Source organism: Pseudopipra pipra, chromosome 5 (genome assembly GCF_036250125.1).
Source record: "Pseudopipra pipra isolate bDixPip1 chromosome 5, bDixPip1.hap1, whole genome shotgun sequence".
In the NCBI taxonomy this organism is placed as follows: Eukaryota; Metazoa; Chordata; class Aves; order Passeriformes; family Pipridae; genus Pseudopipra; species Pseudopipra pipra.
The window spans coordinates 4,654,446-4,680,581 of record NC_087553.1 but is presented as its reverse complement, the minus strand read 5'-3'; the positions used below and the strand labels follow the sequence as shown (position 1 = coordinate 4,680,581).

The window sequence follows — 26,136 nt, the reverse complement described above, 5'->3', positions numbered from 1 at the left end:
TTGGTCCAAGCTCTTTGATCACCTATGGTGATTGAATTACAAGCCTTTATATTTAACAGGAGTACCTTGTATGGTCACAAAAAAAAGCTCACAACTCATATTTAGTTAAACACCCCTGACAAAGGAAGGCAGATGCTTACTCTGACTGTAAAACTGGAGCAGACAGACTGCAGGAGATATAAATACAGGCAGGCAACATGCACATTTCTAAATCTTCTTTGTGAGTAAGTGAAGACATAATTTGAGCAATAGGCAGGACTGATTCACACATCTGTCTGTGCTGTGCCTTGGGCTGGATTCCAGCACATGAGAGAATACGGTAAAGTAAGGCAAAACCCACAGGGGCTGTTAAATAGAGGCAAAGTCCCCAAGGGAGGAGTTTTGCAGTTGCTTTTAGCAGCACCTCAGCCAAGTTAACTGTGAGGCAAAATGCAAATACGGGCTGCTTAAAGATTAACTTGATTAACTTGCTGCTGTAGTTGGGTCTGTGAACAGATAAGCCTTTACAGGGAAGAGCTGGAAGTCACAAAATGCTGCCAGAGAAGCTTGCTTTCTGGGAGCTCTGCAGGGAGTTTCACCTAATAAACACGTTGGAGGTTTGAATTTGGATTTGCGCTCAAATATGCCGACAACTCAGGTGTATCAAGATTTCATTCCCTCTCTGTCCTTTTTGTCCTTGCCTCATACAAGTGTCCCCATCCTCTGTCTCCCCTCCCTTTCCCAGTCTACTTCAATAAAGGCGACTGTTTCCTCCTATGACCCTGTTCAGCTTTTGTTGCAGTTTCCTCTCTCTTTTCAATCACAGCTTCTGTAAAAAATTCTCACCCGAATGAGGAGACCTGTATCGGAAGTCCTCTTTGGTCAGGAGCAGCAGAGCCTTGCCGTTCATCTCGAAAGTGTTGCTCTCAATCGGCCTCAAGGAAAACTCCTTCTCCGCCCACCTGAGCCACTGTGCCACATCCTCCCTGCTCCAGTAAACGGGCTGCAAACCTGTGGCAGGAAGAGACCGTGACTGTGTTACCAAATTGAGGCAAGGCAGAGGAATGTGGGTAAGTGTCAGTGAACCCCCCTTTCCTCCCACACCATAATGTACAAAGTCTCAGGGGAAAGTGTAGGAGAGGAATGTCGTATTGATGCAGAATTACTCTAAGCGCTGGACTGTGAAATACTTCATTAGTTTAGGCACCTTGGTTTATCTGTGACATACTGTGAAACAAGAACTGCCTCAGCATCCTGAAAAAAAGCTCCTAAGAAATTATTTCATTTCAGATTTCCACTGTGCAGTGGGGTTTTCCTCCAACTGCTCCTTGTAATGTGCAGAGCAGGCAGCAGGCAAAGTCCTTGGCCCCATCCATCCTTGGTGTGTATCCTTTCATGGAAGAGAAGTGTGCTCTCTCTTCACACCCCTTGTAAATTTATGGATGAAAAATAACAAGAAGTTGTCAGATGCAAAAGAGCTGTGACTTCCCTATAGGTGGCTGGGGTCTGTAAGGAAGGGCTGCTTAACACAGCCTCTGTAACAGTGTGTCTGTAAGCCATTATCAGTCCATGTATGGTTGAGAGAGGTGTATTCAGACAGGCCCACTCCTCCTCCAGATGCCATCACATTAGCAGATGCTATTCCCACACTACAGAGGAAAACCAGTACTGAAACTGTGGCACCTTTAGCACTGTATAAAATATTAGCAATGTAACTCTGTCCATAGAAGGGGATATATAATTTTATGGCAAAATAGCAGGGATATCTATTGGTTTGGGCACAGATTTTCCAGGGTGCCAAAGAGAATCTGGCACTCCCTTTCTCCCAGCCAGCTCGTACAGCAGATAGAGCCTAGGCTATTGTGTTTACTCACAGGGGCCCAACAAAGTTACCATCAAAATTTTGTCTTTATTGGGCCCAGGCAGAGAAGCTTTGGAGGTAAGACAATTCAATATCTGTTCTCCAGACAAATTTAAATAGTTTCCTTCCCCTGATAGAAGGAAACTACCCAAGTAGAGAGATTATCTCCAATCCACTGGGTGATAAAAGCTTTCTCTTTTTTTTCCCCTGGTGAGATGACTCATTGTTTGACTTGCTACAAAGCTTACCCACTGTGCATAGGAACATAAAATTTGCTGTATGTGATCAGATCTCGGGTACACAGACTCTGGCAGAAGCTAGTACCTTATGCTTCAGAGGAAGATGAACCTCCCTTCCTTGTATTGCACCTGGCTGATTGTATGCTGCACACGGGAAGAAATTTCCTTCCTGGCACACCATTCTCTGAGATCTGATTACCCTCTTCCTACCAAACACTAAAAGAAACCTGGGAGAGTTGTACCACTCCTGTTTTGGTTTGGTTTTTACTTCTTTAACAGATAGGCAACTCTTTTTTTCTGTTTTAGCAAGAGGTAACATGCAGTGAATTGCATTCTTCGGCTATGCCAGATTCCCAAACAATGGCTTCGGAAAGTCCCAGAATCACAGCTGCATACAGAACTGAACCTCTGTCAGAAAAGGAATTGAGATCATGCCTGAGAAAGGATCAGAGTTGACCTAAAGAAGGGACCTCTGCATGGCAGTAGCAAGAATTTCCTCTGGCTTTCAACTGCACTGTATTATGTGCCACACAGAAACAAGTAGTAGAAATTATTTATTTTTGAAATATTTGAATTCTATTTCCCCTATGAATTAGGGTCTGCTTATTTGGGTCAGAGCTTTCTGTAGGACCTTTCTTTCCAAAGAGCCTGAACTGAGGTGAGGTGCAGATTTGCTCAGAGACATGGAAACCATCATCTGAAATCCCAGAATGAGGTTCATCTTTTGCTGAATACAGAGCTATTCCTGCAGAAAATACACTCCAGACCCCAGGCTGCTGCTAGGCAGCATGCACATTGACTGTAGCTAAAAGAGAAAGAAGTAAGACATGATGCAGCCAGACTACAACATACAAAAGGGTTTTAAAAGACCATCTGAGGAGTGCTTGAAATACTCTTGTGTGGTTTCTTTTGCCTCCCTCTTTGCCATGACACGCAAGTCATAAATTGCCCAAAGGAGAACTGTCGTGTAGAAATCTAACCAGACTTCTGATGTGCATTTCACAAGATGAGGCATGAAACAAAAGAAAACATCACTGGGAAAATCAGGTTGACAAGGACAGAGTTGTATGATAACTTCACATGAGGTGTGTGCTCCCTTATATATACATCAACGTAATAAATAAACCACTCCCTGTACAAACACAGATCAACATTTCCCATGTGCTGGTGACAATGTACTTTTGCCATCCGTCTAACTAATGCAAAAGTACCATGTTAAAAGAGAGGTGCTAGACCCAGAGCAGCCAGGTAAGTTAGACTGGGACAAGCCACGAGCTGTGCTGGCTACTCTGAAAGAGACCCAACGCTTCACACTGCAAATCAGGTCTCTGCTGGGTTTCAGCAGCATCGCTGAAGCTTGTGAGAAAAGTAAAATATGACCTCGGACCACTTGAAACTACTAAGAATCAGCAAGCAGCCAGTCTAATTCAGTTTGGCTGTCACTAAAATGAGTGGGTGGATGAGCCACATCTCTCCATCCATGACGTGACACCGTAATTAAATAATTACATTGTGTGGAAGACATAAGGTGCTATAAAAGAAGTTAACTGCTTTTTCCTAGATGGATTGCTTTTTCTTCTGTTTCCCTCCCTTCCTGCACTGCTGCTTTCCTGGGAAGTTAGTTTCTCAAAAACACGTCCCCACTGCATGCCCATTTGTTTTGTGAGGCTGAACCAGTTCAGTCACAGGAGGCTTTTCTAGGGGTGTACACCAGTGTTCCTAAAAGTTCTTCAGAAGTTGTCATTCAAAAAATAATTCCTTCATGTGCAGTACAGCATCTGCTGAACTTGTAATGCCACCTTCTTGGACCTTTCTTAAAAAAAACTACTTGGTTGTGTGAAAACAAGGTCATGAGAAGGTTGGCTTTGCAGCTGAAGGGATTTTACAGCACAGTGTACATTGTTATCAGTAGGTCCTGAAAATGGTTTCCTGTACTGTCCATGAAAGAAAACTTAATCCCGCTCACACTATTTTTCTTCTTTGGACGCTGTTTCTTATTTTCCCCTCTCCATCTTCTCTTTTAGTCTCATGCACACAGTGGAGGAAAATGGGCTCTTTTTATCTCTCTAGCTTTATTCTCTGCAAAAGCTAACAGCAGTGTCTTCAACTAACAAAGATATTTACCAAGCAGAATGAAATGGGGAAAATGAGAGCTGTGTTGCAAAATGAGGGCAGAGTTTTGCCTGATGAACTGACTGTTGAAATCAGTGTGAAGGTTTTGCTGCTTTCAGTAGGTGCAGATCAGATACAGGGGAAGCTGCCCTTCTCCCAGCCTGCCCTCTTGGTGGCCAGCGTTGCCAAGGACTTCACAGGGTGAATTTTGACCTGAGAGTCAGACCTGTCTCCGCTCCCATCTCTGGCATTGCTCTGCTGGTTGAAATCTGGCAAGCATTCCCAACTGTGGCCTCCTCATCTCTATAGTGTAAAAATAAACAATAAAACCTCCTTGAACTCAATAGCTGAAAGCAGGTTAGACAAAGGTGTGTAACCCATCTAAATCTGGCTCTGTGAGATTCAGTGCATTTTCTGTCTTCTGTCCGTTTCCAAGCACCACCTCCAGCAGAGTAAAATGCAGTAACTTATTGACATGTTTATAAGCTGACAGCTTCATATGTATTAAACAGGGAGCAAAATTCGTGCTCACCTTTCTAATGCCGCAGGCTGGTGCACCGGTGTCTTAAGAGATTATCTACTTCTGCGGCATATTCCTCACCTGAAATCCTGTTTCTAACACCTGTTACACTAGCTACCTTATAAATGGTGGGAATGATCAACTCTCATGCTGCAGGGCACAAGCTGGTAACCATCTGGAGTGCAGAAGTAATCCATACTTCATTCCTTTCTATTCCCAAGCAGCAAATCCAAGTACAATGGAGAGGAGCTGATGAGGTAATTTACACTTTGAAGTAGCCAGTAAACATGTTTAGCACTTACACCAAGTGACAGAGGCATGAACAAGAGGAGCGCTCTGCTCACCTAGTATAACCTTCTGCACACTGAACTACACAGCCAGCAATATTTGCATCTGACCACAGAGTTTTGGTGGGGTTAAAAATTTGTTTTTTGAAGAGATGTAGCCAACCTTGAACCTTGCAAAGCACTCATATTCAGCATCTCCTTCTTTGGTTGGGAAGACAAGGTATGTATTTTACAGTATGAGTTGCTATGTACAGTGCATGTAACAGATACATCTAAAATGTGAACTATAATGTACCACAGGCTCTTTTCACCTTGACTCATTTTGGAACAATCTGAAGGCACAAATCCAATGTAAAATGTGATGTAGAGAACCACTGAGAGCTGCTGTTCTGTTTTAGTTTCGATATGAGGACACAGCTACATGACAGCATGCGTGATGGAAGCACCATTCGTAGTAAATGTCATCTAACTTTTTGTTCCTCTTCAGCGAGGCTCTCCACCCTCACGCCTGGCTGCCTGGCAGGCAGGATGATGATATGAGAAGGGAGTAAAGACAGACCTCTCATTTATCCCTTCTTTCTGCAGGGCAGACAGAATTGTTCGCACTCCCACACCAAAAACTACTTAGCATGGTTGGGTAAACAGCAAAAGGGACAGTGTATGCAAATCAGCAGCTGGTTTCTGAATACCCAGGGACAGATGCATCATCAATGGCAGCATGAAGGAGGCCAGCTCTGTCTGTAGCACAGTACTTTGAGCCATTAGTGGGAAAATGATGATGGGGAAGTTCAGAAGACTTGAAAGTCTGCTACCAACTAACTCTTTAGGAACTGATGCTCTCTTTTTTGTTACCGATTAACAAAATTTTTCCATGTCCCATACAGCATAATATGTAGCTCTGAGTATGATGGTGTATGTCAAGCAGGAGTGGGGCAAGAGGTTGTGTTTTTTCTTCATTTCTGTGTAAAGGCAACACAGTCTAAAAAAAAACCACATATGATTAGATTTAAATCCTTTTCCCAGAGCACCTTTTAAAAGTCCCTTTGTCTCTCATATCTTTTTTTGAAAAGTTGGTCTACCAAAATGCAAAGAATTGTCATGGGGCTTTGCCAGTTAACATCTGAAATGCTTTTAAAGTGCAAAATGCTGCACAGCTTCTTCAAATGACTATGGTTCAATATTCCTGTGGTGCTGGGTCTGCTGCTCTCTGGTTCCCTATTCAGAGATACTGATTGTTGCTGCCAGGGACCCTGTTCTGGTATCATGCTCGAACCTGACAGAACAATCCATGACATGCTGCTCCCTGAAAAGGGCTGTGCTGAGCTCAGTGCTGAAGGCCGTTTCAAATTTAAGGCCAAGCTGGGCACTGAGGTCCTCCTGAAGCAGCAATTCTCTGCTGGAGCTGCTGCACCGATCTCTTACCACAAGTGCCTTCCCCATAGTGCCCAACACTGGCAGGCTCCAACCCACAGGGTGCTCAGCAGCTCTTCAGAACTCTCACCGCTGTGGAAAGTAAAGGCAGGAAGGTTAAGGATCTTGCTTTCTCAGGAAGCTTTTCTAATTCCTCAGAGGAGGGAAATGGGTGACAGAAAGCTATGGCATGTTCCCATGCAGATGGACAGTGTAAGTAAGTGCCTTCTGGGACTGCTCTTGCGTTGGCATACGGGTGGAAGATGTAGCCCTGCCACAGGATAAACGCTGTATCGCTGGTGGTCTGTGCACTTGCTGTTAGGAGTAGGGGACAGAGGTCTGGTGTGCAGTGATGTGCCTGACCACTTGCTCCTTCCCTCAGGTGCCACTTGACTCAGGTACTGCAGAGCCAGCTCTCTATATAGGATGAGGCAATACCTGCAACCCAGCAGCAATGAATAGCCACTGCTTCTGCAGTGGTCCTCAGAGATAAGCAAAGGTAGAAAATGAAGAAAAGGTTAATCCTGGCTAATCCTCAGAGAGAATTATTTGGGAAGTGAGTACAAACTGGTACAAGGGAAATGCATGGAAGCACCTGAAAATGCACCTTTAAGGGTCTTGCTGAGGAACAGATTATTAGATAGGGAAGAGAGGAGTTGTGTGATGGGCAGGAAGAGAGACCATAAGTAAGGCTTGTATGTCCTTTGAAAAGGTCTGAAACTGCCTGTAACCATAATGAAAAGGCTTTGGAAGCCTCCTACACTGCTAGGAACAGAGGGTGAAACAGCTTTTTCAGTAGTAATCTGAAATAAAAGACATAAGCTTATTTCTCCTGGTATCCTGTTGAACAGGGTATTAGAGGTAGAGCAAAAGTGCAGGTAATGCTCTGTGCTTGCTCCTGAGGCCTTCATGTATGCAGACATCTGCAGAAACAAAGTGAAGCTCTGTGCTGGGTTTCTGCCATGCTGACTTTGCTAGTGTGTGCTGCCCTGTGACCTAGCCCTTCCCCTTTCACTGTCTGTACACAGACCCTGAAAAGCTGACACACCCGAATCCCTTGGGGCTTCAGGGTCATAAAATAAATAAAATTGCTTTCCTAATGCAGCCATTGGAAAGTCTGTAAGAAACATATTGATTGGAAAATGCTCGATTAGAATGGTCAAGCTCTAAGCTCTCATCCAGGGAAATAAATCTTTTCAATTGCCCACACCCAGTGCCAAGCTCAGCTTCCTGGAAGCAACTATGGCCCTTTCTGGAACTGAAGTGAAAATCCCGTGTTCCATCACCTGCTGACATTACACATGGTTTGCATTTGCTGATCAAATGCACAAGTATGACTTTAAATTAGCTTGCTGGGCTGAGACAGCTCACCGATTAATGATGGCAGATGAAGTCACCTGTACAAAACCCTAAAAATCTGAAGTCTGTGTTAATAGTAAAGGAGGGAGGAAAGGCCACACACTACAGAATTTAAAATGAAGAACATATTCCTTCTCATTCTATAGCCGAACCCTTTTAGTTGCAGAGACAGGTTAGTAACTGAAGTACCTCTCTCAGACAAAATCACTCAGCTATGCCTAAGACCCCCCACTCTAGCAAGTCAGAAAAGTCCCTGAACACTGCTGATCAATTCCTGAAGTCCTTGGAGTTGTAGCTGATGTCAGAATAAAGCCTCTAGTGCAACCCCAGTGATTTCATGTGGCGATCTGTGCTGAATTTCTTCTGAGATCTGTATTTGACCTATAGCAGCCGCTTGTTCCCCTTACGTTTGCACTGAATCATACAGAACTAGCCTATAGAATGAGTGGACGTTAGGATGTAACCCTCCATCCTCTCTGAGCTGCCCCATTTTGGGATCAGTCAGAAAATGTCATAATGCTGGAGCAGTCTACCTGCTGCTGACAGGCAGCCTGATAAAAGAATACACAGGACAGGACAAACCAGTCTGGGTAATAGTGCTGGTATGTTTGTTGAAGTGGTCAGGGTTTGAGGTTCTGAAAGGGAAAAACTACCAAAGAAGCAAGCAACCACAGAGGTGAAGAAAAGACCAGCAGGTTTTTTAGGCACTTATTCCATGAGCTACGTCCAAGAGCTTTCAAGAACTCTGCAAACAGCTCTGGCTTCCTCTCATGTTGTTTGCAAAACTTTCATAGAAGCCTCAAAAGAGGTCTACTTCCAGGGCACAGTGAAGGCTGGCATTTGCATCTGGGTACCACATTCAGAGAAGGCCAGAGTGTAACAGCAGTTCAGAGAGCCATGGACAGCATAATGGCATCTGGCCACTGCAGACACTTAGCTGCCACCACATTTGCTGCACACAGGAAAGAACTCGCAGATGACCGCTCTCTTTGCTCCGTGCTGTGCCAGGAGGCAGAAGGTAGGTGACTATGATATTCCTACCAGAGCAGTTTGTGCAACACAAGCAGTGGCAGTGGAATGGGGAAATGTTGGTTTCAATCTGCTCCCAGTTATAGTCTTAATCCACTGCTGACTTCTCAACCAATTTTTGGCTGTTGTCCATGGAGCAGACATTGCTTTCCTACTGCGCCATTCCAAAAGGAGCTGAAAGAAATGTCTTCTGTTGTGTATTTCCTTGTATGTGCAAAAACTATATCCAAAACAAAAGTAGCTGAGCCCTGACAATGTCATAGAGTAGCTAGCTCAAAAGACAATGCTGCCAGAAGAAAACAGTTTTGCCAGTAGAAGTCAAAGGATTATAAAAACTTCAATTTTCTTCTCAGCAACTCATTATTGTTTCAAATCAATCTGTCTTAATCCAGGTCAAAAAATCAGGTCTAATAAACATTCTTTATGGTTTTTCTGTATTGGTTATGGCCACTGCTGATACTTACTATTAGTAATACTTGCACATTTACATTACACAGTGCCTTTCAACTGCAAACAGATTACATTGTTATATCTGTTTTATAGATGTGAGGAACAAAGTCACTGAATGCCTGCCCATACACTAAATCTCTTATAAGAGGGATTGAATTCAGGAACTCTACTCTGCTCCTCTTTACAACTTGCCAAATGCAGAGCATCTTTACATTCTTAACATCTACTTTTCCTTCCTGCTCTCTGTATCAATTATTTGATGCATCCCGGCAACACTAATTTAAAGGTAAACAACCCAACTCTATATTAGAATGCATGGTCAATATGTGCTGTTTCTTTCTTTTAACCCAATATGGCCTTGCTCCCCGGCTGGGGTGTTAAAGATTTGTAAGTAATTAGAAATAAATTGATCTCGGTAGCCTTGACCTACATGTGGTTTTACTTAAGTGTTTTGCCTGCTGCCTAATTGTCGTACAGTGGAGCAGGGTGTTCAGATTATTACCGTGCTAACAGGACGTAGCACTAATACTGGTGATGGAACTGAAAGCTCAGGTTTTAGGCACCTGATCAACGTTCCTGAAAGATGTGAAAACCTGAAGAAAGAGTTGCTAGCTGCAGTGAATACACCTGCCTAAAATTAAGATGGTTACTTTCAGCAATTTATCACTTTAACCTACCATCAGCTACGTCACCTCAATCTTCCAGTGGCTGCAAACTTAGAGAGATCCTACCGTTTTGTAAGAGAGAGATTAGTAAATCCTTTTTGTACAGCTGAATCAAGTGGAAAAGTTTTGAAATCTCAGTTTCACATATCAACAAAACACCACCAACAACTGCAAGACACTGTAATCCTCCGTATTAAGAAGCTGCCTTTTTCTTACAAGGAAATTTTGTTCTCAGAGGCTCACATCGTGAAGCAGTTGGGTCCCTTTCCAATAAGGAATTTTGGCTGGGACTTTGTTTCCTAACTCAACTGTGACTGTGAGAGCTGGGGAGGGGGGGAGTATGTATACAAAGGGCATGTTTTCCAGGCTGTTTCCAGGGAATATGAGGCCAGCTCCACTACAGAACAGTCTATGCCGTAACAGCAAGATGTTGTCTTTTGGCTTCCTCTGCACTGGGGCTCCAACACCTGTAAGCTGCAGTTGTACTTGCAGATTTTGGCAGCACAGCCAGAATCATGGCTTGCTTTGCCTGTAACCATTAAGCAAATCACTGTAGACAAAATTTTACCAACAGCACATGGTAAAAGTATGGCATACTTCTACTGTAGTTGGTTTTGCTTTTGGACCTCTTGCTTATGCATGCATTCTCCTTCAGAGTCCCAGTGCAGGAGGGCTATAACAGCCGCTGCAATCCACCAGTATACAAGTTCTTCTGAGCTTTATGTGAAGACTTGCCTTCAGATGACATTAAACATTAAATTACTGATGGAAACGGTGCAAATTACAACTTTGCAGACTGTATAGCATGTTTAGTTCTGAAACACATCTTTAAAGGTAAAAGCTCACTCTTAGAATGCTGCAGACATTTCTTGTTCCCAAGATGCTGCAAACCAGAGTCCTGACATGATTAAAAACTCCAGATTTAGCTTCATTTCTTGATGGTTCCTTAATGAACCAAATCCCTACAGCTCTTATAACTGTCAGTCATTTCTCCAAGAACACACTGCTGTTCTAGAGAAAGGTCAAATGCTTAAAACAACAGCTTTAGATGCTGGGGGTCCTTTTCCACATTTGGGAGACAAGGAGGACACTGAGATGGACTCCAAACTGCACTACAACACATCACCCATGCAGGAGAAGAAGTAACTGCATTACATTCATATGGAACCCTTTAGCTTTCCAGTGCAACTTGTGCACAGAAAGGCCTCTTGTACTAAGGTACTTGTGCTTGAAATACATTGATAATGAGAACAAATTAAGAGTGTGCTCTCTGATTATCAGATGATAAATTATGATGATTATCTTTGCTGCAGCCTTGAGAATTGCTTCCTCTCCAGCATTTAACTCCTGCTTGCTCTGAAGCTAGTCAGCATACCCACTAACTTCTCATACTGGGGCCCCCCAAAAAAGTGGCTTATTATTTCTATGCAAGTCTCATGAAGTTGAGGCACTACTGCTTCTATTTGGGACCACTTGAAAATACTGTTCAAGTAATAATAAATGAAATTTATTAATTGGTACAGCATGCAAAATCGTGTCAGATCCTTGTCAGATTGTAGCTAGGATGTTGTGCTGTGTGTCTCAAAGACATGTGGCACCCTGCAGTCAGAGGCATGGCTGCAGCACTTGAAGTCATCCCTAGGATGCCATCTGAACTAGCTCCCTGAGGTGCCAAACACAACATGGGCATAAGCTGCATGTTCAGCACAGTAGCTAGCTCATGCTGAAGTCTAACAGTACTATGGCTTCAGCCAACTCTTGGTCAGCTGTGAAACCAAGACAACTCTGACTGCTGTGCAGATACACACTTGTGTGACCTATGGCTACCTCTCCATGACAGCCTCAGATCTCAGAAATACACACTTCTAGTTTCTCCTCTCTGGCTTCAGAGGTGTCTTGTTGGAGTACTGTGCTGGAAGGAGATAGCCCCTCTCCTGAACTGGGTGTATTGGAATCCCTTTCTCTTATTCTGTCTGATATGAAGGAGCTAGAACAAAGATGATAATTTCTATTTCGGTGCTGGGATGTTTGCAATGACTATTGTGTCCTTCAAACTAGCTCATTCTAGGCGACAGCTTGGACAACATGTAGTGTTCCATGACAGTGCTGACTTCGTAATGTTTTCTGGCCATCACTTTGATGTGCCAGTGCAATTGGTGGAGGAGCTATGCTGTGATCTTCGTGAGAGAGATATTTAAGTACACTTGTACATTGGTTTCTGCCAGATCAGCTTTCTGAGCAGATTAAGAGCACAACTGCTCTAACAGGTAGGTCAACACAACTGGCAGGGAGGTGGCAAATTGCAAAAAGAGTAACAGGTGGATGTGGTAACAGAGAAGGGAGAAAATGCTTCAGCTAGTATTGTTACAGAACATGTGTTATATCACTGGAAAATAATGCATGGGCTTGCTATATTACTTGAGTTTAATCTTGATGATGTCTCTGAGAAAAGGTTGCTTCCAGGGCCGTAAAAACTACTGCAATGTCAATAGAGGCAAATAATTTACCTACACAGTTCCAGTAAAGGATCAAGCTTTGAATGAAAAGGAAAACAGATGGATGAGATAAATCACACGGAGGTTCTTTCTCATCCTGCTTTTTCGGTTTCTTGCCATGCTAAAGGTGCAGTGGGAGAGACTGCCTACCTAGGAACGATGGGTAACTGGAATCATCACAGATTCACAATTCTTAATACCATTTAAACCTATTGTGCAAGTACACCTAGTGACCTTGCCAGCAGTGAAGCTATCTTCAGGATTTCTGTCTTTTCCACCCTTCCTTTTCCACAGGAAGGATGGCCATCCCTGTGCTTGCTGTCGCAAACGAACTACTGCAAATGTGCAAGGGGAAAGGGACCCCGTCTTTTGAGAGTGGCACTGTGTGCTGCAGCTGTGAGTCCCAGAGCTGAGCTGGGATTGGCTGTGGAGCTGTGACATCAGGGAGGAGTGAGAAACTTACCCCTCTCAGTCCCACTAACAGTGCCATCTCTTTTGAAGGGGTAAGGTGTAGCAACCTAAATAAGTATTGGGAAAGAAAATCAAATGATACCACCTGTGACAGAAATACTTAGTAACATCTAATGGCTTCTTTACACGGCTCAGAGATGTGCCAGGTAGTATAAAACATTGAATATGGAGGAGTCCCTGCCTGGAGGACATTACAATACAAACAGACAGGAGAGGGAAGGGATTCAATGTACAAGCAAAGTGACAACATGATGGTGTGCATACAATTCTGGTCCCCCCAGGAACTAACTGAATCTATTGGAATTCGCATACACTTGATTATGTAGATATTATGAAAATGGAGTTGAAATACTTTTTCACCAAGTTGTTTAATTAAAATTTTCATAGTAGTGCTCCCCAGTATACTGGCAAATTTCAGTCAACTCTCTGAAGGATATCTTATCTGTTGCAGAAATCCAGATTTATAGGTCTGTCTGTTCATGCACCACTTCCATTCACAAAAACTCAGACAATCACAATGAGTGTCTCTGTGAAGTAATTTCTCTTCCATTCTTCCAATGCTTCAAGATGTGCTTGATTTACAAAGTCCAAACTAGTTTTCCTTCATTCTTTTGTATCGTAACTTCCAAATCATCTCAAGTTTTTGCTCTCCTGGGAAGACTGACTCAAAACCAACTTTCAAAAGCCAGAATGCCATTTTTAAAATCCATCATTTGGACCTACTGTTCTTGTGCCTGGACTTGTCTGAAGTTGAGCATCTCTGATGCAATATACTCTATCCTACTAGGAAACACTTGCCTGGACACCCTCTCTTTAGTTAAACTCACTGTGTCACAAATAAGTACCCATGAAAGCTGTTTTTGCCAACCGTAGCAGCGATAGTAATTTTTGGAAATGCTGTTCAGTGTTAGATCAGAGTAAGGGAGATTTCTTGGTAAACAAAGCACAGGAGTAAAATCAAGATTGCAACAGGACTGCAGGCTCCAGATCAAAGTGTGCATGCCTATGAGCAGGAGACAGCAGGGAGCAGAGTGAGTAGAAAGACTGGAGAAGTAAGACTGTAGGAAGCAAACATGAACATGAGGGAAGGATAGTGAACTATGTTTTGTAGAAAAGATACCTTCTAACTTAACTTTTCAGGTTGCCTTAGCTTTTCCCTGTTTTTATAATTCCTACATTACAGAAATTACTAAGCTAATAGATGCACATTAGTGCAAAGCAAGTTGACATTCCCAGGTCTTTCCTTTCTTCTTAACAAGTTGCAAGTGTAAAACTACTTTTCTAAAATGCTTTGCTTATTAATGTGATTTTGATTTGTTCTTTTCCCCACATAACTGGGGTTAACCAGTTTAGCACTGACAGCATGGTGCAGAAATGCAGACACGGGCACATTGTTAATTTGAGGAGTGGGAGAAGCCTTCTTCAGCAATTTCACAGAAAATGACATTAGGGAATGCAAAGTGCCAAAAATTTTCCTGTGAAGCCCTGAAAAAATCTGCAAACTCTAGATGTCTCACACCACTCTGGCAGATAATAAACATAGAGCATAGAGTCAAATGCTGTGTGTTCATGAAAACACACATGTGTTTAACACCATGCAGAGCTTCTGAGGACATGAATGCAATTTCAGAAAAGATTTAAACTCTTGATATTCAGGTGTTTGGATAACCAAACAATGGACATTCAGAAAAAGGCTTATTCCTTAATAAATTACAGTATTTCTTTCTTTCTCTGACGCAGCTTGAATGGGCAATTTTTAGGTTGATACTGTTCAATATTGTCTCTTCCCTGCTATGAACAAATTAGTTAATTTAGGTCCTGGAAACACTACTTCCCTTGAAGATTAATTCTCAAAAGAAAGGACTGTGATTAATTTTTAAGAAAGTGTTTTGTGATGCCTGATTTTGAATTTTTTCTAGATTTTCACTTCTCCCCCCCCACTACCCCTGAGGTGTGCACATTATGTGAAGAAGAGATTTTTTTTTTCAGTCCAACCTTAACCTTATTCATTTAGCACTCACGGTCATGCTTTTGCAACTCTGCTGACAGAATCAGATAGGAGGAGGAGGCTGAGTCGGCAAGAGGACCTTTTGTTTGCATATAAATACCTTGGTGTTATCAGAAAGAAAACAAGGAGTGAGCAGCATGCACTGTACAAAAAAAAAATCACAGCACTGTTACTCTGCCTTTCCCCCTTCTCTTGTAGAACTCTAAGTGAGCCTCTGTGTGTAAGAGAAGGGCTGGCATGCAGAACAACTGTCACTTCACTGCCTCCCATTCATTGCTAAACGGCATCCCTGCAGCAATTATAACAGTTGCTAACCTGGAGAAATACTGAGAAACGAGTTGTTCTCAGTAAGCAGCATTAAAACTCCACATAGGAACTAGCCCTTAAGGAAAGAAGTTCTGAAAACCAAACGAAGATGGGATCTAGAAGAATGGATTTAGACACACATTCCTAAGGCCAGAGTCCAAAACGGTGCATGCCAGCACTTTTCTGTGTATCTGTGCATCTTTCTGCCTCTTCAGTTTCGTATCCAGAGAAGGGATTTTCACACTAGAGACCAAATCAGCAGAGGACTTAGTGCAAAGCTGCACACAAAGCACCTGCATTTAGCAAGACATAGTTCCTTTTCTGTTGTTTTGTTTTTGTCAAAGATACACACGTGAACACAGTGCCCAGACTGTACTGCCCAGAGAGGCAGATGCAGTGTTGGCCCTGACTGGGACAGGAGCACAGTTCCTCTGCATCACAGTTTCTAGTTCTTTCTCAAATTCAGGTCACTGATTGAGTTAATTTTTTAAATTTTTTTGCACAGCCTCCATCTCCATGCAACACGAAGGATCTTCAAGGCTCAGAGCTTATGCTGGGTACTGAGGAATGCCTCTCCCTGCAGCTTCCCCAGTGGTCTGGCAGTACCCACAGCCTGGGAGCACCAATGCACACACATTTCTGATGACTCTGTTAATCTCCACTAAATCCAGTTCCTCAGGACATTCTCTCTCTAACTATGGGGATAAGGGGAGGAAGACAAAATCATTTGGGTTCTTCTTTTTGCATGGCAGAAAGATCACACTGGTTTTTTCAGTCTTTGCCTTCTTGCTTAAGTAATGCTACTCGTGTGGTTATCTTTTAAGCTTGGGAAGCAGTGACTTTAATAAAGCAGCATTAACACACTGGATGCACTCTCAGGGTGTGCACCCAATCCAGAGTTAACACTTCAGCCAACCCATTCATCTGACCACAACCTCTGGCTGCCTCTGGACAACTGAGGCAGAGTCAAACCCCAGCTATGAAAAATCCTCATGAACGTCGTATTGACCATTAATTTAATTCACCCAGCTGAATGTTAAGCAAGTGACTAGTTAATGCCTGCCCAAGGTTTTGAAAATACTGGCTTGGAAAGCATGTCTGCATCTCCTGTGAAAATCAGTGGTAATTGGTAATCTTAAAAATTTAGCTGCAGTGCTAAGAGTAGTATGCAAGGCACTAAAAAGGAGAGAAAAGTTTCTCAGAACATCAGAAGGCTCATATTGCTAATTTTGAACCTAATGGCTTCCATTTGTGTTATACACCAAAACACTTCAGAAATCTTGACACACTTTGGTGTTTGGAAAAATCTGTGTAAGATCAGATGCTGCTTTCCTGTGTTTCCCTTTGGCTCAACCAGCTGTGAGAGTGTATTTAATCAAAGAGAGCAGCACACCTTGACCAGGCAGGCTGACTTGGGCTGAACAGCAGGAAGAGCTTCTTCTTCCCTTCTCACTTCAGAATGGGAGTCAGGATGGAGGGACACCAGTGCCTTCAAAGAAATCTGGGACTATTTCTGTACCCCTGTCAAAGCCTAGTGGTTTCTTTGCTCCCTTTGCTTGCTAGAACCCATATGAAATTGTAAAAATGGTACTGGAATACCATCAGGGTGCTTATCCTGTTCAGGATTCATTTAATATCTCTGCCAACCTCTTAAAAAGACATAAAAGAGGAGATAATTTTTAATTTCCTTTCACAGTATGGTTGCCAACATCGCAGGCTAAAGCTGCATCTCCTAAGAGGGAGTTGAGTATGTCCATAGCTGCTATTTCCTAATTGGCAGGCATGGTGGAGAGGCCTTTTGCTTGCCCTGATAAGGTCATCTGCATAACTCTACCCGAGTGGCTTTGCATGTATTTTTTCCCCTCTTCTTTTTCTTTCTCTCTCCACTCCATAAGTTCTCAGGCATTTCTCCATATGTCAGAGAAGCACTATGAAAACCTTATCTGTAGTTAATAACAATATTCACTCTATTATACGCTTACTAATTTATTTTTATTTCTTGTACAGAGCTGGTGTACATTCTGGTAACTCTATTCTTACATACACAATGTGAAATAAAGAAAATTGTGCTGGTAGTGCAAAAAGAATTCTGCTTTCTCTGCATAGGTTCCTTTTACATTCAGTCAAAGTGGCTGTGTGGGTTTTTTTCTGCTTTTAAAAGAAAGATTCCTAATTCCTTTTGTTTAAAGTAATCCAACTTTGTTCAAATTAAAAGCAATTCTAAACAAAAGCATAAGTGATATTCATACCTGCATTGTCAAAATTGAGATAAATGTAAAATTGCAAAGCAACCCTCATAAATAGTGGATTGAATACCAAAGTGCATCAATTTAAGTAAGTATGACATTGAAGTAATAAACGAGACACTCAGAACTGCATGGGTTAACCCATACTCCTGTGAGCAGTTCCAGTGACTTTGGTGGGATGTCACTTGGATAACTGCCATCCAGGGAAAGAAAGGCTGAAAAGGCTGTCCTTCTCTCTTTTTTTTTTTTTTTTTAAATACACATTCTTAACTTGGGGGGGGGTGTCTCCTCAATTCCAAATTTATTACTCTGAAAAGGATTATGCTGAAATTTGGGCACATTTTGAAGTTCTTCCTAACAACACAAACCCTTGCCTTGTTTTTCATGGCAGCTTAAAAATATCTAGTACCTTTAAACCAGTGGGCCTGATGCCCTGTTTGTACAGAAAGACAGAACACAGTTATTTCCTAACTACAGCAGCTCATACAATAAGGCCCTGGTCCATGGGAAGGGCCAGGACATGCTCTCCAAGTTGAAATCAAATGATCTTCATAATTCAATTCAGTAGGCCTACATTACTACTTTGAATAATTGTACTGTTTCAGTTGAAATCATAAACCAGGACCTCAGTGTGCTTGGCAATGCACAAACAGAAGAAAAATGCTATTTTTGTCTAGAGAGTTTCCCTGGATTGTAATCTCTATGCAGATCTATTAAGAGGATGTATTTGATTGTTTTTTTCCCCAAATCCCCAGCTAAACAAAACAGAAATGATGGGGTAACACCATGGATTTTGCTATAGGAGGTAGCATTTTGGTTGTGGGAAAAAGAAAAAATGAGAGTTCACAATACTCAGGAGAATGGTGAGACTAACAAAGTTTGAATATGCAAAATCAGATCCACTGAAAAAATAAAATTGAAGAAATTTGGAATATTTCAATGTTGGCATTGATCTATCACATTCAAGATACAACCTCTCTTTGGTGCTTCGGTTTCATAACACCTATTGTAAGGTCTACTTTGAGTTTTGGGGTAAGACAGATTTTGAGGCAAGCAAAATTTTCCATAATTGTTAAGAGAATCAGTTTGATAACCAGTTCTAAAAGCTCTTTTTTCCAACTGAGAATATTTTGGAATAACAGTACAAATGTTACATTGTTGACCTCTTCATAGAAGAATTTGTTTTAAAGACACTACTTCTACAGTGTGAAAAAGAAAGTTTACTGACAGATAAGGTCTATTAATGACTCCACTTCTGAGCTTTACTATCTATATTTACAAATCAAGAGTGTGAATCCTCAGTTTATTAATCTGCCAGTTGGGTCATTTTTGGCAGCCTTGAGCTGTTTCACTTCACCGAAAATATTTAATAGCCAATCTCTAGTGAACTTGAGTTTTCCCAATACTTTACTATGTTTACACAATATATCACAAATTTCCTAGTGCCTTATTAACATTATAGATTATTAAAATGAAACTACATTTTTTTGAATGAAAAATACAGCACTTTATCCTTGACTAACCATAGCTTACTTAGTCAGTTTGTCCAAGCACATGTGAAGGTTATGTCTATCTCCACAGCATGGCAAACACTTTACAAGCACATACCCTCCTATGCAGATCTCTGAACAAAACATCTTTGGACCTAAAAGGGATTTAACCCAAAGCTTACTACTCAATGGAAGAGTTTACTCATTATTTGAATGATATTAACTACAGGTCTGCTCATGAATGCATTTCCAGCTCGTTTCTGTTTAGCAACCTTTGCATTGTCTCAGTTGAGCTTCCCAATCCTCCAGCTCCAGCCTGCAAAGCACGTATTGGATGTCTGCTGGCTCTCCCTCTCATTTTTTTCATCTGGTAAAAATTACATTACAGACTGCTAAAAATATAATAAATACTTCCGTACCACACCATGTAAACAGCTAAGTTATTTGCCACAGAGATATTAAATATGAATGAAAGAAAAAGTAGGTCTCCATGTTGAAAAGGAAGCTTCTAGAAAGGAAGACACCAGTCAAGGAACCAGGAAAACCCAAGGCCTCCTCTGCGATTTGGTACAAACCACTTGTGTGTACTGAAGGCAGCCAGGAAGAAACTCTCCCATTCTTCAAGACAACCATTACAGGGCAGCTGTAGTTACCAAAGCTGATGTGGTTACTGGACAACCCATGAGCTGCAAAAACACAGCTCATGCTGAGATATCAGTGAGCAGATCAAGAGTCCCTGTAGATTTAACAACTTTTTCCTGCAATTATACTCTCTCCTGACTGAGGTTCACCCCTTTTCCTCTTTATTAGTATTTAGTAAAGTTACTAATGCATCCCCTGGAGTCCACACTTTGCTGCATGTGCTTGATCCATATGCAAAGGCCATGTAACTGAAGGATCAATGTACACACCAGCAATGTTAATTCTGATATTTCCTCATCTTTAAAACCTTAGTAGCTATAATGCAGAATAAATACACTGAGTGTAACTTTTTCTCTGTTTTTTTAAGTATCAGTAATGGTGAAAAAAACTCTCAGAAATTCCATCATGGCATCATAATGAAACCTGCATGGATCAGCAGGAGGAGGGTTAGCACTTTTAGATCCAACCCACAGATCTTTGCCACTTTTTTGCTAAAGGGACAAGTGGGAGCAGCAGGCATATATCATCAATTTTTATAGGAACCAACACTGTCAGGAGGGCATGAGACACCCTGCCATAACCCTGACTCATTTTTCCAGCAAGTTGTGCAGCAGCAGCTATGTACATGACAGCAAAGTGAAGGCTAGACTAAGAAATCTGTCCTTCTAGCTCAACTTCACATCCCTCTCTCTTGAATTGTAATTGTGCCAGTGTGCAATGCCAATCTCCCTGACCAGCCTCCTAGCTCCAGGCTCTTCCTCCTACCCCACCCCAAGTTAGACTTCTCTCCCATCCACACGGCCCAGCAGTGCAGTACTGAGAACACAGGAGAGATTACTTCTCTTCCTTCAAGTCTGTTCCAGACCTTAGGGCACTAGACATTTTGAGAGTTCAACACCCATGTATTGGTGTCTGTCCTGGCAAAGAAATTACCAGCCACAGCAGCTAAAAAAAATAGACAAACTATCGAACACAAGTTCTTATACTGGGAAGTGTCTGGAAGCCTGATAAACAAGTGGTTCAACCACTTACCCCAGAAAAGAAGCCTGTCATTTTTCCCGGAAACATAACATAGGGACTGCTAACCATAACCCTGAAGCTGTTTCTTTGCTTCTCTCTCTGGAGACCTGAGACCCAGCAGTGCCTCATTCCTGTCTCCCCCATAGCTGAGAAGCAGCATTTGCAATTTTGGGGTCCCCTGTTAGCCAAGAAATGTCAGCCAGCTGGCCAATCTCACCAACCCAAAGACTGGCTGGCTGGACCAGCTGGCCAGCCTGCACACATTTGTGAGTCAATTCCATTAATCAAACCCCAACAGCTGAACAGTTTGAACAGGTTGAATGAAGGTTATATTGAAATTATGCCGTATTGAAAACTAAAAGCTTAAGACATCTGCTTTTCCTAGTCTAGGGGGAGCGGACCAAAAGAGATTCTTTCAGGACTTCATAGTTGAATTTTTAAAATAAGACAGACAGAAAAGAAATGAAGCAAATGAAATGCCTTCACTAGATTCAAGAGGCTGAGCTCTGAAGAGAAACAGGAACATTAAGGTCAAAATGTCTGTAAGACTGTTCTCTTTTCCATCTTTTGGCAAAAAATTGCCATAGGTTCCTGGGATAAATCAACATACAGAAGAATTAATGCAAGCAAAAAACCCTACTGTGTAGGCAATATTTAGGCAACAGATCACAAATGAAGAAGAATACTACCAACAAGGAGGCTTAAGGAATGTTACCAGTAATGAGTAACCTTTGTGTGAGGAATTATAAAAATCATTGTATGGCACAGATGAATTCAGCAGACAGCATGGAATGCTGACATATTTTAGGGGCAGAGGGAAAGATTTGAAGATTTGAACAGGACACTGTAGAGACTAGAAGAGCAGAGGGGGTAGCTTAGTGAGAGGGAAGCTCAAAGTATGGTTTATGGGGCAGGTACACCTCTGGGCTGACAGACTGACAATTCTGAAGTCCTTGACAGAGGAGATGTCAATAGGGTCAGAAAGAAGCAGTAGCATCACAACATTGTACATGAGGGGAGTAGTTCCCCTTTTCTATCAACCCCAGATCACTCAAGACAGTGGTTGACTCTTCCTGCTGCCCAATCTGCTATGGCAGAAAGTGCCAGGTGACAATGCTTCCTCAGCTGCTGCGGTTTGCAGGCTCCAATGTCTTTGTTATCTGCCCCCTGCAGCCTCTCCTCTGACAGGAAGCTTCCCCAGAGTTTTCCATCACAGGAAATTTCCTGTGGGGAAGCACTTAGTGAGCAAACAAAGAGTTCCTTGGTACAAAAGAAAAGTGAACAGCTGTAAGAAAAAAATCCAAATGCTGAAACAGCAAAGGCAAGGGCATTAGCTCACAGGACCCAAACTCTGTGAGGAGAACCACGCTACCTGAGAGGCAAAGAAATAACAAGTGAGACCATTATATACTGAAGTTTGGCTCACAAGGCTGAAGTTCAAATGTTACAGTCTGCTTCTATTTGGCTTCTCTGAAGATAGTCAACAGCCTTAATGCCACATTTAACAGAGGGCTGCAGGGAGCACAGACAATCACCTCAAGCACCATTTCAGTGGCATTTTCTGTGGTGCCTCCTCTAGCAAGGTCAAGGACTGGCTACAGGTGGAGGGCATATGACTGTCATCACAGAATAAGCTGAGACTGCAGTCTGGGATGAACTGCCAAGTGTCCCTATCAAGCTCACTTTGCCATTACCTAATAATGGGTTTGACATGCCCTGGCTCACAAATTCCCTCTTGTGTAGGATCTAATCATGCTCTGTACATACTGTTAGAAAAAATACATTTGTCTCCAGACTGTCCAGTTTCCCTGTTTATAAAATCTGTGCTCTTGGGTTTTTCAGGGGTATATATGTAATCTATATCTCTTACTCTCTTGAGCACTTCTAGAAGTCCACCATGGCCCCCATGGTCTTTTTATTTCTGTCCCCTACTCCTTCTGCCCTTTGAACTACACTAATTTCCTCCTATTATCCAGTTGTCTCTTTCCTTCCTTTTTACTATAGCATTTTATGTTAGCATCCTGTGCCCCTCCTAATTTTTTGTCTCCTCACTCCTCTCTTCAGAATCAGTTCCCCTGACCCCTGCAAGTGTTGTTTCAGAGAGCTGGGGAAAGAGATGCACGTCTGCTATAAGCAAAAATAAAGATGACTCAAAAAGAAGGGTCTTCCATGCTGGAAATCTGGCAGCTGACACAAGTTTCTGGCATCATGCACATGGGATATGGCTTGCCTAAAGATGTGCCTGGGAAGTACCTACCTGGAAGCCTCAGGCAGGGACAGTACTGACACAGGAAAACCCTGCTGGAGAGTACAGGCTGACTAGCAATGTCTCATAAATCCTGCATGGTACAAGTCTACAGTGGTGTACAAGGTGTAAGTACAAACCACACATTTCACTCTCAGGCACAGGGTATGAAGCTTGAAGAGGTCACCTTCTAGCATCATCAAACTTGGGGATACTCCCACGTACACCAAGTTAGTCTATGAGGTGGGCACGAAGCATGGAAGTGTGAGCAGAGATAGCCTGAAATTCTGTACCATTCATATTTTCTTTGTTTTTGAGAGCAATCATCTACAAACCCACTCTGATTTACCACAGTTTATGCTGTGGATTTTTTAAGTGTCTAGTTCAGGCTCTTCTCTTGAATTATTTGACTGCAAAAGGCAGTGCTGACTATTTTCCAGCCTCTTCTGGTTAACTGCATCTGTGGTAAAGGGACTTCTGCCAAGAGACCCACAATGCTCTGCTCCACAGGAAGTTCTAAGATCTCTTCCTGCACAGGAAATTTCCTGTGGTCCAACAGACACTCCTCTTGGCTTTTATCACTCACATACATTTGTTTTGGCAAGTGGCTGTTATTAGGAACAACAAGAAACAGACAGAGCGAAAGAAAACACTGCCACAAAGAAAAAAAAAAAGGCAGTTATGGTTAGAGTAACAAGTATGACCAAATTAGCTCCTGTCACACATGAAAATATATGCTACTGGAGAAAATATACACTGCTGGAGCTGACTTGTGACATTTTCTACCTTAAATGTTATTCAGAAATAAAGCCTGATTGATATACAGATGTAACGTTTTTTAAGATTCCATACGTAAGTTTTCTTTGCCTTTTTAAAACAATTTACTGAGGCATTTCCTTGGAAATGTGCTAGGTGGTATGAAATGAATTCTGGATCTTTCCTTTCTCTGCAAACTTCATGCAATTATGGCTCTAGTGCTGACCTTACCACATCATTATGAAGAAAGTTAAAGGAAGGAAATGCTTAAAAAGAAATGCTTTAGTTATATTTCACCAGACACACCCTCTTGTAAATCAGAGACTCTCCAAATCCTAAATCATTGCTCATAAACTGTGGTGGTTTGAAACTCCCAAGAATCTAATTTTTAAGTTCAAGCCCCCCTCCCACAGTTTGCCTCTGTGAGAGGGTTTAGTGACGGTATGGACTTGATATCTTTTTCACCTCATGTGGAGAGTTTTCACACAAAGCACAACCATTCGTTATTGGGGGAAGGGGAAAATATTTACAAAGGTTTATTTACACCCACATATATATATTTACATTAAATTAAATTTCTCCTCTTCTTCAATAGAAGTCCAAGAAGAAAAGAGAAAAGTCTTTCTATCATCTCTCAGGCCACAGTTCCTTCATTTCAGTTTTTTGTGGCACTGGTTAGTGTCCTTCATTTTCCTGAGGCAGCAGATTTATGTATGGCAGTCAGGATTTTTGTTCTTACTTTGTGGAAATTTCAACCTCGAGCCCGAGCCTTCGGGGGATTTCCTTGTAGATCTTCACTCCTCTTGGGTTAGAACATTGAAGGCAGCTTTCAGTTCAGTCTTACCAATGCTCTTTTGCTCTGTCTCAGCTCAACAGCTTGATAGAAACAGCAACAGCAGCAGCAGAGGGCACGGCCACCTCCTCCGCATTCTGTCCTGGCTCAGCTCTCAGGACAACTCCGGGTTTTCAGCTCCTTTCTCCCTCTCTCTCGCTGCTGCTGCATTTTGGGACTCCCTAAGAGTTTGGAAGTCCACCCCTCCTCTTCAAAGAGTCTCTGGTTTTTGGGAAAATAATACAGTCTTACCCCAAACCAGCTCTGTTGAGTTTACCTCTGTTTTGTTGCCAGCTCTCCCTCCTGCAGGAACATCTTTCAGCCGGCTTCACGTTATCTCGCTGCTACTGGCTCTCTTTCGGCTTTCAGCCATCGCTGTCTCTGTTCAGGACTGCTCAGCTGCTGCTTTCAGTGTCTTCTGCTGTTCCTGACAGTAAGGAAACTTTTCCAGCTCTTGATTACGGGACCTGGTCCAGCACTGACACTATACCGGGTCTCCCGTGACCTCAGCTGGGGGCTGGGGGCCCTTGGCCCCCGAAGTGGCTCACTGGCCCCCTGCCCCCTCGTGGCTCAGATCATGGCTACCCCCTTCTAAACTATCTTCACCACCTTCTCTTCTGTTTCTGTGGGCATGTAATTTCCATAGGGTGCACGTGGACTATTGATTGGTCCAGTATTATCAGTAGGGCAAACCATTACTACCTCAGAGAAAAGGTTTTTCAAACCACCACATAAACATAATAAAATCAGTATTTTGGAAAGGGAAGATATTTCAGTTTCAATCTTCTAAATTCTTTAAGTTATGAAGCCCAGGAGACATTGGGTAAGATTTTTCAGATGCCATTCCACACTTCAAAATAAAATAAGGGCCATGGGGGACTTCTAGAAGTGCTCAAGAGAGTAAGAGATATAGATTGCATATATACCCCTGGAAAAACCCAAAAAGCACCTATTGTTACCTTCATTCACCTAAAAACAAGAAAGTTGAAGAGCAAAAGATTCAGACAGGAGAATCTTTTTCAATATGAGGACAGTCAAGCACTGAGACAGGTTGCCCTGAGATGTTGTGCAATCTTCATCTTCGGAGGTTTAAAAGACTCAACTTGATAAAGCACTGAGGCACTTTGTCTCCCCTCACAGCTGATCCTGCTTTTAGCAGGAAGTTGGAGTAGAGACCTCTTAAGGTCCCTTCTAACATGAATTATTCTGTGATCCTAAATCTCTCTGTAAATGCAACTCACTATCCTCTAAGTCCTAATTTGAGACTTCTTGAAAGGAGAGTTAGAGCTTACTATCCCATCTAAAAGTCAGAAGTTTTGAATGAACTTCAGTGAAAATAAAGGGAACAGATGAGGTTTGTAAATGAGGTTTTCAAATAATTTAGTGAATGCTTATGCTTCTAAACTGTTCTGAAACTGTTAGCAACTACAGTTCCATTCAGTCCTCTTCTCCCTGGATCAGCTCGTTTTGCCAGGTTTATTTTATCCCAACAGCAGACTAAGGATAACAGTCAACAGTAGCCTGAGGTTCCTTCCTATACGCTTTTCCTGGGCTTTGTCAGCCTGCATATGGCACAGAATAGTTCAGGTTGGAAGACATCTTAAGAGATCCCTCCTGAGTCAAAACAGGGCCAACCAGAGCAAGTTGCTCAGGATCACATCCAGTTGGGTTTTGAGTATCTCCAAAAACAAGGGCTCCAGAACCTTTCTGGGTA

At 42.3% G+C, this 26,136-nt stretch overlaps 1 protein-coding gene and 1 long non-coding RNA gene across 7 annotated transcripts in view; one reads left to right on the top strand and one right to left on the bottom strand.

The window, feature by feature from the left end:
• The window catches only part of LOC135414010 (transcription factor ETV6), a 130,136-nt gene that overhangs the window by 28,642 nt on the left and 75,358 nt on the right, over positions 1-26,136 (bottom strand). For all 5 annotated transcript variants that reach the window (XM_064654235.1, XM_064654233.1, XM_064654234.1 and 2 more), the window contains one exon: positions 826-990. In XM_064654235.1, coding sequence (XP_064510305.1) covers positions 826-990 — 165 coding nt within the window. The remainder of the gene's footprint in view (positions 1-825; positions 991-26,136) is intronic.
• LOC135414012 (uncharacterized) lies at positions 486-17,370 on the top strand. Of its 2 annotated transcripts, none has more exons than XR_010430536.1 (3): positions 486-589; positions 806-1,049; positions 15,697-17,370. It is a non-coding gene; the product is annotated as an uncharacterized LOC135414012 (long non-coding RNA). The 2 variants fall into 2 exon arrangements; XR_010430537.1 differs by lacking the exon at positions 15,697-17,370 and adding an exon at positions 2,386-3,594.